This window comes from Lynx rufus, unplaced genomic scaffold, assembly GCF_022079265.1.
Source record: "Lynx rufus isolate CCGP_SWC_20201006 ecotype Redwood Valley unplaced genomic scaffold, mLynRuf1.p SCAF_15, whole genome shotgun sequence".
In the NCBI taxonomy this organism is placed as follows: Eukaryota; Metazoa; Chordata; class Mammalia; order Carnivora; family Felidae; genus Lynx; species Lynx rufus.
In genome coordinates this window covers 4,296,273-4,312,527 of record NW_025814829.1, presented here as the reverse complement: position 1 = coordinate 4,312,527, position 16,255 = coordinate 4,296,273, and the positions used below count along the sequence as shown (strand labels likewise).

Here is a 16,255-nt window from a genome sequence, read left to right as displayed (position 1 = left end):
CATCTGCCATATTATGGAAATTAACTTTTCGCTTCCAAAGCAAAGTTTCATACAACCCACTTCATTTGAACTGTCTGTTGAAGAAATCTCCAATTTTGCCAAAATACTCACGCAGAGAGATTTTAGAATTATTCGTTGTACTGGTCTAGTCTGAATTGAGGGATAAACACTTGAACACGCTCAATCTCCTTAATTAGTGTGTGTCACTGTCAGCTCCTAATATACTAAAGATCATAGGATTATCCTTTAATAATGACTAAGGTGAGAACAAAGAGAAGAGCTGCACAGGCGCTTTTAAGCCAAAATGGCACAGAGGATGAGGCTGGTCACAGATGAGGGTTCGAGTCCTCAGGGGCTTGATGATCTGCTCTCTCCGGGTCAGGATGGCTCTCCGGGCCCCAGCCCACTTCCCTGGCCCCTGCAGGCGGTACTGGTAAGGCGTGCACGGGCCAAAGAAAATTTCTATAGCCAGCTTCGGATCCCACAGGAAGATGGAGGGCAGGTTGGGTTTCGCTCCTATTTCAGAGACAATCTCATCCATGTACTCCACGTATTGCACTCTGCATGTGTCGCGAGGATTATTCAGGAATCTGAAAGCAGAAGGGGAAAAAAACCGCAGTCAGAAACCTCAAGTCAGATGACAACCTCCTTCCTTCCAAGCATAATTTCCTGTAAACATCGGTGGACTTTGTGTGAGGGGATAACCCATGGGGGAAAGGACTGATGGCTACGGGTAATTTCTTAGTGGTTCCTTTTCTTTAAAATTTTTCTTGTTTATTTATTTACTTCTGAGAGAGAGAGAGAGAGAGAGAGAGAGAGAGAGAGAGCACACAAGCAGAGGAGGGGCAGAGAGAGAGGCAGAGAGAGAATCCTGGGCAGGCTCAGCACTTCCAGCACAGAGCCCGACATGGGGCTCAATCCCATGAAACACAAGATCACGACCTGAGCCAAAATCAAGAGTCAGACGCTTAACTGACTGAGCCACCCAGGCTCTCCTCTCAGTGGTTTCTAACAAAATATTCACACACTGTATTTTTCATCCTCAAATCCTTCCCAGAGCCTTGGATGGTAATAGGTGGGTTTCAGAAGATTGTTATTATATTAATGGTATTCTTTTCTTAAATCCTGTACTTTGGCCATGCATTGGATTCTCATTCAGGGTATAGTCTCATTTTGGTAAATTGGTGGGGAATATGAAATTGTACATGCCAGTTATTTAGGTATGTGTGACATTCATTTGATTTTAAGTATTACTAAAATGTAATTCCTGGCCGACCTTTTAAACCAGTTGCTGGATAACTGACTCTTCTTGGGATAAACCCTTTGGTCTTAGAGACAGGCTGTAAACATTCACACTGTAAATTCTCAACAGGTATTTGTTGCATAGAAATACCTTACATTTCCCACCTCAGTGGTTGAGAATGATTTTCTATTAAGAAGATTTCATACAACCAATGAGCCTCTGACTTCATGTCAGTATTTTAATTAGATTCTGTAATGATTTGCCAACTCATTTCTCACATTGATTTATCTTTCCAACTCCTTAAAGGAGTAAAACAACCCTTCATTTCATCTTACATTTTTTTACACTTCGCAGCTCTAAGGCTATGATATGACATAAATTTGTAATTGTATTTATCTAGTGTTACATGAATTTTAAACAAGATTCTAAGGTTTCCATATTGGACTATTCTGTATCCATTCTTCCCATAAATATTCCCTACATTTATATTATGTATTATAATAGGAAGAGATGGCAAAGTTGATAATTTGGGATCTCATCTAGGCAAATAGACTCAGATTGTATGATGAGAAAAATAGAAAGAATCTTTGATAGGCAAACAGCTCCACCTAAACACGTCCAATTGACTTTTACTAAGAAGCAAGTTTCTTACTCGTTTTCAAATTTTTTTCTCTTCCGTCTTATGTCTGCCATCATGCCACTCACTGAAGGTAATTTGTTCAATCCTAGGAAAGAAAGAAGATGAGATTCCAGAAGAAACGAATACCTTGGGAGTCATTTGGGTGGAGAACATCCTAAGTGAGGCAGCACAAGAGTGAGGGAGCTGGGTCCAGGAGGTCCTCTCGTGTGCCCTCCACTCATTGTTTCGTCCGAGGCAAATGCCTTACAGATGCAAAGACATGTCCTCTAATGAGTTCACATCTTGACTAGCAGACCTCAAAGCCCGCGAAGAAGGATGGACTGAAGGCAGTGACACCCAAATGACAAGACAAAAAGTAGCATGCGTGTGCTTCCATTATCAGAGCGTTCACTCTGGCTGTCCTTTATTTATTTATTCACATATTTTAAGATGTTTATTTACTTAATTTCTGAGAGATAGAGATAGATAGAGAGAGAGAGCGCATGAGCGGGGGGAGGGGCGAAGAGAGAGGGAGAGAGAATCCCAAGCAGGCTCTGCATAGGGGAATCCCAAGCAAGGCAGAGCATAGCCTGCCATGAGGCTTGATCCCATGAACTGTGAGATCATGACCTGAGCCCAAATCAAGAGCCGGATGCTTAACATACTAAGCCACTCAGGCTGTCCTTTAAATAGTGAGTTACCCCTGTTCATTTATGTTATGAATTTGTTTACAAATACACATTGTATTTACTAATAAATAGTGACTCAATGTCTCTTGTTTTCATTGGACAAAGATTTATTCTTAATTTTCCATCTTTTAAAAAAATTTTTTGGAATGTTTATTTATTTTTGAGAGAGAGACAGACAGACAGAGCATGAGCAGGGAAGGAACAGAGAGAGAGGGGAAGACACAGAATCTGAAGCAGGTTCCAGGCTTTGAGGTGTCAGCACAGAGCCCGACGTGGGGCTCGAACTCACAAACTGTGAGATCATGACCTGAGCTGAAGTTGGACGCTCAACCGACTGAGCCACCCAGGCGCCCCTTAATTTTCTGTCTTAACTCATGGGAGACACCTTCCTATAATTCTCCCTCATTTCTTTGATGAGTGACATTCTATATTTTGAGAAACACAGAATGTTCCGGGAAAATATGGGGAACTTTTTTTTTATAATTTTTTTTTTCAACGTTTATTTATTTTTGGGACAGAGAGAGACAGAGCATGAACGGGGGAGGGGCAGAGAGAGAGGGAGACACAGAATCGGAAACAGGCTCCAGGCTCCGAGCCATCAGCCCAGAGCCCGATGCGGGGCTCGAACTCACGGACCGCGAGATCGTGACCTGGCTGAAGTCGGACGCTTAACCGACTGCGCCACCCAGGCGCCCCTAAATATGGGGAACTTTTTAAAGGAGAAACAAATGAGCAGAATTAATACAATGTGATTGACAAAAGGTAGTTTGTGAATCTGTCTTCATCAATTAATTCTCAACCTTAGAATTAATGATATGGAGGAGCTGGGTTTTCTTTCTTTCTCTTTCTTTCTTTCTTTCTTTCTTTCTTCTTTCTTTTTAAGTTTATTCATTCATTTTGAGAGAGAGAATACACAGTGAGGGAGGGGCAGAGAAAGAGGGAAAGAGAGAATCCCAAACAGGCTCTGAGTATGGAGCCCAATGAAGGGCTCGAACCCATAGACCGTGAGATCATGACCTGAGATGAAGTCAGATGGTTAGCCGACTGAGCCACCCAGGTACCGCTGGGGGAGCTGGGCTTTAATCCCAGGTTTGTCTTGGTACAGAGCTCTTACTCTTTTAATTGTGCTGTGGTGCTACCCCAGTTACTTGGTGATTCGGCCATAGTTCACATAATTCACATAATTCACCATTCATAATTCTGTGACTCTGCCTGTCCTCTTTTATTTTGAACGTGAGAGGCGAAAAAAATGCTCCCTTTAATTTAGGCTCATTCCAGAATTATTCTAGCAACAATTGAGAAGTAGCATAGCTATTATTTCCCATCTATACTTCAGGTTGAGCTCTTTCTTCTACTTCCATCACTTCCTCTACTAGGTCCTGCCCTAACGTGCTCCGAAGAATTATTTGCCAATAAGTTGTCACTTGATGGTAGCTTAAGGTAGTTTTTTAATCTCCATTTTTCATGGGAATCCTAAAGGTTAAATAGCTATCAAACACTGACATAACAAATACGAAGTGGTACAATTTCGGATACTGTAAAGGTTAACTTCACATATGTTTTGCAGCAGAAGACCTTTGCAATGCCTCTGAAATCACCTCTTTGGGTGGTCACCTAAGGTCAGCCCATACCCTTGAATACACGCATGGCCCATCGGCTCTGGAGTTCCGATGTGGGAATGGTGGCTCCCACTGGCTGCAGGATGCCAATGAAAGCTAGTGTTGGTTTCTCTAGTTGAGGGGGGAAGACAAATTTAAACATGGAGTGCTGGCTGTCCAGAACTGTTGCATTGTTTTCCAAAAAGGGAAAAGAGAAAGTATATCCTGTGGCAAAAATAACAACATCAGGGTCCTCTTCTGTACCATCTCCAAAGATGGCTGACGTCTCTGTGAACTCCCTAACATCTGATTTTATCAGAACTCTTCCAGATATTATGTGATTGGGTAGATCATCACCACAAGTAGCTTGATGACTGAGAAGTCTGAAGAATAAAAATTGAAATTCAGGAAAATTAATATGTCTTTTGGGATAGGAGTTGAGCTCAAAAATATTTCAAATATTTTTTGGTCGAGCTAAAGAAAAAAAAACTTGCATTTTTGTTTTATAAAAAATTTCTTTAAGTCAATACTTTTTCTGAATTGTTTACTGAATAAATATCCTGTACTTATTAGAATGCCAGTAGCATTTATTTAATACTTATTATATGCAAAGAGAAGATTTTGCAATGGTATATAAGTTTATGCCAATGATAACATTGACATCTAATTTCTTGGAAACCATTTTTTGGGGGAGAGATTTTTTAAAAGCAATTGGTGGAAGTGTTCATACTAGAATAGGAAAATTAGATCATATTCTGATTTCCATTTATTTCGAGAACCTACATACCACTTTTATAAACTTTACTGACATCATTTAATACTTAGTAGTCTCCCTGCTTCTACCCCAGCCTCCCTATAATTTCCCCTCCGCTCGGCAACCTGAGGGATCTTTTGAAAACGTAGAATTATATCCTGATGGGTTTCTATTTCACCAAAAATGAAATAGAAAGCTATGACCATGCCCTAACCCTAAAAATCCCCCCGTGATCTGGCTCCTGCCTACAACTGTGAATCTGTTTCTTACCACTTCCCCTCCCCCAACAGTCTCTACACTGGGTTGGTTCCTTGCTCATTCCATCCAGCCTTTGAACTTGTGTTTCTTCTGCCCAGAATGACATTCTCATCTTAGACATTCTTTCAGGTCTTGCCTCCTCACTTCCTTCAGGTCCCATTCAAATGCTCTCTCATCATATATGCATTCCAGAACCACCCCATCTAGAAAAGATTCCTCTCCCCAACTCTTCTTACTGTTTGTTATAGCACATATGACTCCACGTCATTGCATTATCCCCTGGTTGGTTTCTCCCCTACTAGAAAGGAGGTCCAGCAAGAGCTAGGACTCCACCTGACCTTGTCCTTATTCTACTCCCAGTATCCAGAAACATACCTGACCATAGTAGGAACTCAGAAATATTTATTAAATTTATCCACACTGTACACAATCAATTTTTTGTGCTTGCACATTTTTACCTCATAACAGATAGGAGATAGGGATTGCATTTTACCAATGTAAAAAAGAAAGAAAGAAAATATTTAACTACACCAGGGTTAAAAGACAGAGGCAAAATTAGTTGTTTTTTTTTTAATGTTTATTTTTTTGAGAGAGACAGAGACAGAGCTTGAGCAGGGGAGGGGCAGAGAGAGAGGGAGACACAGAATCCGAAGCAGGCTCCAGGCTCCGAGCTGTCAGCACAGAGCCCGATGTGGGGCTTGAACCCATGGACAGTGAGATCATGACCTGAGCCGAAGTCGGACACCCAACCGACTGAGCCACCCAGACGCCCCAAAATTAGTTTTTAAAAAACCTAGAACATACCTGTGTTTAGGTAGTAAGCCATAAACGTCATGGTTAAATCGAGCGTTTAATTTATTCTCTGCCCATCTGTTGATTAAGAATGTAGGGTAAAATTTGTTGAGGATGGTCTTAAAACAAGTGAAGAGAACAGTGTCCATGGGCATTCCATTATCCCAGACCCGGTTTCAAATCCACGCACCCCGCCTTGTGCTGAGATACACCTGGGAGAGAATGCAGATAAATGAAACATAGATGCCTCACAGTGTAAGACTTTCCTTTCTCAGTTTTTCAGATGTCTCTCATTTGGCTCATGAGAGATGGATAAATAAGAACTCTCTTGCCTTGTTAGCTTGAAGAGTTCCTCTGTCCTCAAAGACAGATAGACAGACAGATACAATCACACACACGCAAACAGACACATTTGGCTTGTGGCTTGTAGTTCCAGAAATCTCCCTCAGCTTTCCTCTGGGTCTCACTCACTATCCCTCTTGCATTTTCCCCAAAGCAGTGTTTGATGCCTGCCATCTCTTACATTGCAGATTCTGGACAAACACAATGATGTAAGATGACTAGAGGTCAACAGATTGACATGTAAGATCCCATCCATCTGCTAATTATGATATTATAGAATTTGGAATACGTACTTGGTCACTATGTATCCCTAGAAATCTAGGTATGGAAGGAATCAGAGTTGGGAGATGTATCAAGTGTCATATCAGTGAAACATAAAGGGATTTAAAGTGGTTTTCTGATATAGTTCATTTTTTTTAAATATATTTTTTTAACATTTATTTATTTTTGAGAGATACAGAGACAGAGTGCGAGCAGAGGAAGAGTGGAGAGAGAGGGAGACACAGAATCCGAAGCTGAGCTGTCAGCACAGAGCCCAACACGGGGCTCGAACTCACGAACCGTGAGATCATGACCTGAGCTGAAGTTGGTGGCTTAACTGACTGAGCCACTCAGGCGCCCTTGATGTAGTTCATTTTTTTAACTCGTGGCTGTACCAGTGAAGCTGACACTCTCTGGTGAAAATAATATGGCGGTCCCTAAAGTTTGAAATATCGATTTTTATTCAATTCTCATTTTTTAAATGTATTATCAAGATTGCTACCAAGAAAATGAGTGTGAAGAGGTAATTAACAATCAGGATTGAAGCAGTGTGTGGGTACCCACCACACACACTTCATGCAATGCCAACATCTCAGAGGGCAGTGGGCAGGGTGCATCTCAGGAAAGAGAATTTTAGGAAACAAACCTGTGAAGCTACATGACTGAGCTCAATTGCCAAGTCAGCTCCAGAATTTCCAATGCCAACCACAATGATTTTCTTCCCCTGAAATTTCTCTGGACTCCTGTATTCACAGCTGTGGATATATTGACCTTTGAACCTGTTGATTCCTGTGGGCAAGAATAGAGTTACTCAAGCATTGGTCTTTATGTATGTATGTATATATGTTTGTTTGTTTATTTTAAGAAAAGAGGGAGGGGGAAGGGCAGAGAGAGGGAGAGAGAGAATCCCAAGTAGGCTCTGTGCTATAAGCACAGAACCTGATGAGGGGCTTGATCCCATGAATCTTGAGATCATGACCTGAGCCAAAATCAAGTCAGACACTCAACCAACTGAGCCACCCAGGTGCCCCTATATTATTTTTTAAAGCTTATTATTTAATTCAAAGTCCATCCTATTTAAACCTCTCATTTGCTGCTTTACTGATGCTGGCCTGCAGATTGTATCTGCCCAACATCATCAAACAGAATAAATCCTCAAACATTTTTGTTCTAGATCATGAATTCCAAGCTTAAACAAATTATCAGGTTTCTAAACAACTCAGACATCTAATTTCTGCCTCCTTTTTACTTACCTATTCCTTGCCAAGCCTTCATAGGTGAGTTAGGCTCCTATTTAAGTCATGCATCTTCCTTTTCCTTCATCCTTGTTATTTACAATTACTGCTTTGGACCCACTTTCTGTCTTGCTTTCCCAACCCAAGCTTCACCCTTGTCTAGATGTTTCCATCTCAGGCTAGGCCCAGCACACCCTTCCCACCAGCACTACTCACTCTGCTTTACTACTGGGGACAAACACTCCAACATCACCTATAGGATCTGAAGCTAAAATAATGTAGGAACTTAATATTTTTGCCTAAAAATTTCCTCTGACTTAAATAGAAACCTCATATGGCAAAGCCATAAAAGCTGGTTGATTTCGCAGTATTTCATTTCATTTATTTATTTATTAAAAAAAATTTTTTTTTAACGTTTATTCATTTTTAAGAGACAGAGAGAGACAGAGTATGAGCGGGGAAGGGGCAGAGAGAGAGGGAGACACAGAATCAGATGCAAACTCCAGGCTCCGAGCTGTCAGCACAGAGCCCGATGCGAGGCTCAATCTCACAAACTTCGAGATCATGACCTGAGCCGAAGTCGGTCGCTCAACTTGACTGAGCCACCCAGGTGCCCTGACAGTATTTCATTTTTTTTTTTTTTAATTTTTTTTTTTCAACGTTTATTTTTGGGACAGAGACAGAGCATGAACGGGGGAGGGGCAGAGAGAGAGGGAGACACAGAATCGGAAACAGGCTCCAGGCTCTGAGCCATCAGCCCAGAGCCTGACGCGGGGCTCGAACTCACGGACCGCGAGATCGTGACCTGGCTGAAGTCGGACGCTTAACCGACTGCGCCACCCAGGCGCCCCCAGTATTTCATTTTTTAAGCAACACTAGGGTCTGCACATATGGGCTTCGTTTGCTCCTCTTGTGACACTGGACAGCCCTAGTCAGTCCTGACTGTGGGTCAGTCCTTGCCCTGTTTCTTTTCCCCTACAGAATCTGATCTAAGATCTCAGCTTTCCTTTGGAAGTTCTTCAGTCCTCACCTAGTGAACTCCTGGCACGGATCTAATTGTTCCCAAACTCCATCTTTCTGAGTTGCGTAGTCCATAAAATTTCTCATCAATCATTTCCCCTCCCCTCGGGCCCACTGCGATTCATCTCATTCCTGAAGATAACTTTTTTTCCCTCACATTATGGAACAACAAAGATCTTCAATGAGTTTCCCAACACCTAAAAGTTACTGTGTTTTCATCCATCCTTTTTCTGTCTCCCTTCCCAGGAGAAAATATTTCTCTTCAACTCTGAAATGAATCCCTTGCCCTGTGGGCCAAACCGTGAGGGGGTTTTGAGGTCAAACAAATGTAGGCATGAAGGTCAGCTTTTTTTTTTTTTTTTTTTTTTTTTTTTTTTTTTTTTTACTACTAGGGACATTTGCGATGGGTATGGTTTCACCCAGCTCATAGGAACGGTATCAGATCTGTTAAAATGTTCCTAAATAGTAAGTACTTGAGAAATAGGTTTAACACTCTTCTTTAAGTATCTTCAGTCCCGGCCCACACTCTCCTATTTTCAGTGAACATCCCTTCAGCCTTGTTGCTTCGTGGTTCCCTCCGTCTTTCTCCCTCGTGCAGGCAGAACCAGCGTCTCCTGCATCGTCCCCTGTCGCAGGAAGTGGCAACTCAATTGCTGGGACCAATGACGTGAAAGGTACCCTCGACACCTCCCTGCTGCATCTCAGTTCTGGCCCATCGGCAAATTCTATCATCTCTATTTCAAACTCTATTCAAGACCCAAGCACTTCTTTATGTCTCCACCGCCACCCACCTGGTCCAAACTACCATCATGTCTCCCCTGAATTAGCGCAAGAGCCTCCTCCCTGCTCCCCCCACTTCCATGTCTACTACCTCCTTCCCCAACTCTTCTGAGCACAGCAGCTAAAGAGATGAGAGCACGCCTCTACTGGGCTCAACACCTCCTAACAGCTCTTAACCTCGCTCAAGGTCAGAGTGCAAACAATGGCCCCCCCCCGTTCACTCTCCGAGGTCATCTCCTGCCTACCCCATCCGCTCCTCCCACCACACTGGACCTGGGAGGCACACTCCCCCATCACGGCCTTTGCGGGGCGCCTTCTCCAGATATCTGCATCACTTCCTCAACTCCTCTGGGCGTTTGCTCAAATGTCACTTTCTCACGGAAACCTTCCCTGGCCACTTCATCTAACCTTGCATCGCACCCTCGTCCCCAAACTCCTTCCCTTTCCCACAGTTACCACCTCCCCATATTTATCCCATTTTTGTCTGTGTCCATCTGCCGTACGCATGCTCCTTGCGGGCAGGGGTTTTGCTTGTTTCCTTCTCTGCTGAGCCTCTGGACTCTTGGTGCCCAACAGGTATTTCTTGAATGACTGTTGAATGATGAATACGGGAATATTTAAATCTCGAATCAACTAACCAAGAGATTTCTCTCGACCCATTTAAACCTTCATTGTCTTCTCAGACACTGGGAAACAGACACACACAGCAATGAAAGTGGGGGGCATCTAGAATCTTCTAAGATCCCCAAAGGAGTCTCAGGTCAGCCCTGTTTGAGAAGATTGAGCATGCATCCTGCTCCTAGGGATAAACAGGGAGGCACTGTGTAGGTAAACCATTCCTGCAGCATTCCTTATATGCGAGGTACTTAAGCTTCCAGATAGTAAACAATAGCATTACAGCAACTTCTAAGATGTGTACATGGCTATTTATATTCATCATGCTATGTACCTACATACACCTTCGGGGTGTTGTATGTAAGCAATGAGTCACTGGAATCTACCCCCAAAACCAAGAGCATGCTGTATACACTGTATGTTAGCTGACTTGACAATATATTTTATATATATATATATATATATATATATAATCTAAATCTTAATATATTTTCTGTAGCTTTGATCCTACTATTTATTCCAAACTATTTTTTTTAGTTTTTTATTCATTTAAGTAATCTCTACACCCAACGTGGGGCTCAAACTCATGCCCCCGAGATCAAGAGTCACACGCTTTTCCAAATGAGCCAGTCAGGAGCCCCGTATTCACTCCAAACTATTGCCAACACACAACAATTCCCACATTTTACTTGTTAGTTGTGGAAAAATGTAATGCTTTTCTCTGAAAATAACCCAGAACTTGTGGCAATAGGTATTAGTAATTTCAATTTTTGATTTTATAATATTATGTATTATTTGAATGGACCCCGTAAGAGCATGCATTACTTTATAATCAGAAAAAAATAATGTTTCTTTTGAAAATAGGGTGGCTTTCTGAGTGACGAACTTTCTTCGAGAACAACAACAGCAACAATGATAAAACCCCACAGCGCCAGTGCCTTGACGCTCCATATGACATACCTGGAAAGTTCTGGAGTGGCAAGATGGGCTCGGTGTAAAGACCACTACACACCATAATCCCATCAAAGACATAGGATTCCTGCTTCCCTGTGGTCTCGACCAGGACGTCCGTGCAAGAGAAGTCGGAGCGCTTCCTCACGCTGTGCACCTTTGACTGGGAATGAGACAAACTTGGACATGTGGCCTCTCTTCCTGGCTGCCTCCTGTCCCAGAACTTTTGGCCTCATTGAGTAAGGTTGGTTATAGCTACTCTCCCTCGGGGTTTTCTGAAAGAGTTTCTTTATAGCTGGTTTTCCTACCAAGACCTTTTTAAGTAGAGACGTAAGCCAGCACGTCCCCAGCTGTGGTCCTGAATGTAGTTGACGGTGAGCCAACGCCAGGTGCACCGTCTGGCGTTTTCAGCCAACCCATCATACCTTTTCCAGAAGGAAGTAAGGATGGAAGGTCCTGCTGACTCCACCAGAGAGGCACACAGGGCTCCCCTCCAAGATTGAATGCCTGTGCCTTGCTGCCCCTCACTTAGCCTGGTTCTGGACTCTACCAAGAAGGTTCTGCATATGCTGAGTGTTCCCAGCTCCACTTACCAGAAACCGGATGCGCTTCGTTAGGTCAAAGTGTTGTGCATACATCCTGAGGTACTCCATGATTCTGGAATTGTGCAAGTAGTTGGGGAAACGATCGGGGGAAGGGTAATCGCGGTAGGTTGTCATCTCCTTCGAAGTGTTGCTGGTGGCAGATTTGTAGTACTTGCCCTGCCACTCGTAGTCTCCTCCTGCCAGGAAAAAGAAGATACTTCCCATCTTTTAGAATACAAGAGTAACAGTTTAAAAAAAAAAAAAATCAATCCCTTCATTTGTCAAATTGTGAGGGTCCTGGGATGAATTCCTTCAAAGAAAGTAAAGTTGCTTTTCCAGTACCTTCACGAAGAGATAAGCTACCTTGCCTTAGTTTAAAACAACAGATAATTTTGTTGAGAAACAAAGTGGAGAATATGAAAAGATGGAAGCAACCTGAAAAGAAAAATGTATGTAGAATACCAGAGAGTGAAAATAATCAGAGGAAGTTGGGGCTGCCTCTCTGCCCACTGAGCTCAGAGGGGTCAGAGTCCTGGCCAGAGGATATCCAAGAAGTCCATGCTGTTTGTAGTGACAGAAAAGAATACAGAGTGTTAGTACATTTGGCTTTCTTTTTTCCCTCCTTTTTTAAATTGATAATTTTTTTCTAATTACAAAAGCATCAAATGTTTATTACAATTTTATAGAAAATCAAGATGAATATCATTCTTGATGATCATTTTCTTTTTTTTTTTCCAAATTTTTATTTAAATTCTAGGTAGTTAACATATAGTGTAATATTGGTTTCAGGAGTAGAATTTAGAATATAGTGATTTATTACTTATATACAACATCCAGTGCTCATCACAAGTTCCCTCCTTAATGCCCATCCCCCATTTAGCCCGTTCCCCCCACCTACCTCCCTCCATCAACCCTCAGTTTGTTCTCTATCATTAAGAATCTCTTAGGGTTTGTCTCCCTGTCTCTTTTTTCCCCCTTTCCATATATTAATTTGTTTTGTTTCTTAAATTCCACACGAGTGGAATCATGTGGTATTTGTCTTTCTGATTGACTTATTGCACTTAGCAGAATACCCTCTAGTTCCATCCACATTGTTGCAAATGGCAAGGTTTCATTCCTTTTGATGGCTGAGTAATATTCCTGTGTGTGTGTGTGTGTGTGTGTGTGTGTACATATGTTACATCTTTATCCATTCATTAGTTGATGGACATTTGGACTCTTTGCATAGTTTGGCAATTGTTGATAATGCTGCTATAAACATCGGGATGTATGTACTCCTTTGAATCTGAATTTTTGTATCCTTTGGGTGAATACTTAGTAGTGTAATTGCGGGATCATAGGGTGGTTCTATTTTTAACTTTTTAAGGAACCTCCATACTGTTTTCTAGAGTGGCTGCACCAGTTTACATCCCGCCAACAATGTAAGAAGGTTCTCCTTTCTTCACATCCTCGCCAACTTGATGATCACTTTAAATGTTTTGATATATATGCTTTTGGTCTCAGTTTCTCAATCTTTCAGAACCTCTATTATCTACTTATCTATATGCATACAGATAGGTATATTGTATTTTAGCACTTTACAATATGTTACGGTTTATAAAGAGTTAAAAAAACTTTTTTTAATGTTCGTCCATTTTTGAGAGAGAGACAGACAGACAGACAGATAGAGCACAAGCTGGGGAGGGGAAGAGAGAGAGGAGACACAGAATTTGAAGCAGGGTCCAGGGTCCAAGCTGTCGGCACCTAACACAAGGCTCGAACTCACAAACTGTGAGATCATGATGACCTGACCCGAAGTTGGACACCCAACCAACCGAGCCACCCAGGCACCCCTAAAGAGTTTTTTATATACATTACCTAATTCAATCTTGTGAAGCACATTATCATGCTAATTTTTCAGGAGTCCATACAGCACATAATATCTGTTATGTGTGTTAGCAACCATTCCTGATTTTTTTTGAAACTAAGGCTAGACACTTAAGTGATTTAAGGCTAAGAAAAGAAATACACCACCACTTAAAATATGTTGTTTTCTCCCGGGAAGAATTTATTATAATCTTAAAATATAGTCATTTTAATATATGTACGCAGAAAACACAATTGGGGAGGAGGTTATTTTTTTCATCTTTTGTATATTATTGGTGAAATAAAGAATCAGTAATACATGTACTATGAATATTCTAAACTTGAATCCAGAAAATATGGAATCTAATTCTTGCTAAATCACATCAACTTTAAGAACAGATCAAAATATGTGTTTTCTCCCTCAAAATGGAGAGTATTGTTTAATAAATGCCATTGTAGTGAACACTCATATATAAAAATATCCCTTCTGAGAAGGATAGCTTCTGCAAATATAAGCAGCATTTTTTATGAGTGAAAGCTTAAAAGATGGGTATCAGATGAAATCAGATGACATGATGTGGTATTTTGTGGCATTCTGATGTGGTCCTGGAGATATATCGTTGTCTGGCTTGGATAGGGAACCTGACATCAAATCATTTCTCTGAATCTATTTCTTCGCCTGCAAATAAGTGCTTGCCTCTCTCACGGAGTTATTGTGAAGACCAAATCATGCACAAAAAATGCTTAAAAACCTTATACACCTCAACAAGTGCATATAGTGTGATATGACTAATAGCCTGTGTTCACAGGGTGCTGTAGACATTGGGTGTGGAGGCTGGAGAAGCTTTCCTAGAGACAGGCCTGTATTGGTTAAGGTCCAACCAGTAACATGGAAACTGGGGCACCTGGATGGCTCAGTCAGTTAAGCATCCTACTGTTGGTTTTGGCTCAGGTCATGATCTCAGGGTTCCTGAGTTTGAGCCCTGCGTCAGGCTTTGTGCTGACACACGGAGCCTGCTTGGGATTCTCTTTCTGTCTCTCTCTCTCTCTTTGCCCCTCCCCTGCTCACTCTGTCTGTCTCTCTCAAAATAAATAAATAAACTTAAAAAAAAAAAAAAAGAAAAAGGAACATGGAAACTACTCCCAATACTTGAAACTGGGAATGTAATGCAGGGAATTGTTCTTCCAAAAAAAAAAAAAAGGATAGACCTAAAAAGCCAACTAGGTGTTGGTGAGACATCCCAGAGATTACCTTTCTTTTATCCCCACATGGCAACCTTGGAGGTCGCATGGTCAAGGGGCATAACTCTAAGTTGGAAAAGAACCGCTTAGTCACATCAGACTATGATGTGGGACAGAAACTGTTATTGTGCTAAGTCCTGGAGATTTCAGAGTTTGTCTGTGGGACAGTTAGTGTTAGCTGCCCTTACTAGCACATATATATTATTAGGATGAAGATCAAAATCTACAGATAGATCAAGCATTAGCATGTATGTGGTAGCTGAAAGCCAAGGTGGGGTGATAAGGAAGAATCCCAAGGGACTTGCAAAAAGTAAAGGACCAGAGGATCGAGAATAGAACCACAATCAGCCATGTTGAGAGGCCAAGTGGAAAACAATCGCGTTGGAAAAGGAGAGAGGAAAAGAGAGTGAAATCACGGAAGCCAGGGACAAGCGGTTTTTAAACTGAGTTGGTTTTTGACACTTTTAGATCCCCTTGAGAAAGCAAGAAAACTCAACACAGGAAGTCCATCTGATTTGACAGCTTTGATTGGTAACAGCCGTGAGAGCAGTTTTCTGGGAGGGCTTGTATGCCCACTAGGTAAGGCTGGTGGAACTTCAGGAAGTTAGACTCTGTAAGGAGGAAGGACTGTTGAAGCATCATCCTTGGGGGAAGGAAAGATTGGGATTCGACACACAGGTGTAGGCTCTAATAAAAATAATAATTATTACGCTGGTAGTTGAGGATAAGTTACTGCTGATGTCTTTGCATTCCTACTTCCAGATATGGAAAAGATGTCATCACACATACGGTGACATAGTCTATTCAAACTTACCTGGTATCTCCACAGTCCTCCAATGTCATTGGTTCCTTCAAAGCAGGTGGGCTCCAATCCCTCCTCCAGACAGATCTTAATGGCCCCTAATCCACTGACCCCAGCACCAATCACTGCAATTCTCTTTCCTGGCATTGTTCCCTGTATCAGGGAATTTATTAGTAGAAAATCAGATTTTTCTTGTCATGGAATTTTTTTCTACAGTTCAACATCATTAGGTTTTTTTTTTTTCTTTCTAAAATTGCTAGCTAATGCATTTAAGTAATGTCCTACTCAAAGCTGCTATCCAATTCAAAGGTTCTCTGAGCGACAGAAAACCCTACCTCACACAAGACTTTCTCATTTTCAAGTACAAAGTAGATTGCTTAAAAAAAAAGGTTTGGGGGACCCTGGGTGCCTCAGTCGGTTAAGCGTCTGACTCTTGATTTCAGCTCAGGCCAGGTCAAAGATGGAACCCCTCGTAGGCTGAAGATTCTCTCTCTTGCTGTCCCTCTGCCCCTCCCCTGATCATGCGCGCGCATGTGCACTCTCTCTCTCTCTCTCTCAAAAAAAAATTGATTCCTAAAGTTACACACACACACACACCTCCATATACAGATTTTGCACAAACTGA

The 16,255-nt window shown here is 41.8% G+C and overlaps 1 protein-coding gene across 1 annotated transcript; it reads right to left on the bottom strand.

Annotated features, from left to right (window-relative positions):
• Positions 1-239: 239 nt before the first annotated feature.
• LOC124510357 (flavin-containing monooxygenase 5-like) lies at positions 240-15,777 on the bottom strand. The gene is given in 9 exon segments (XM_047077212.1): positions 240-322; positions 325-590; positions 1,896-1,968; positions 4,183-4,532; positions 5,966-6,165; positions 7,203-7,345; positions 11,167-11,320; positions 11,751-11,966; positions 15,643-15,777. Coding segments are annotated over 9 exon segments (1,620 nt in total).
• Positions 15,778-16,255: the final 478 nt, after the last annotated feature.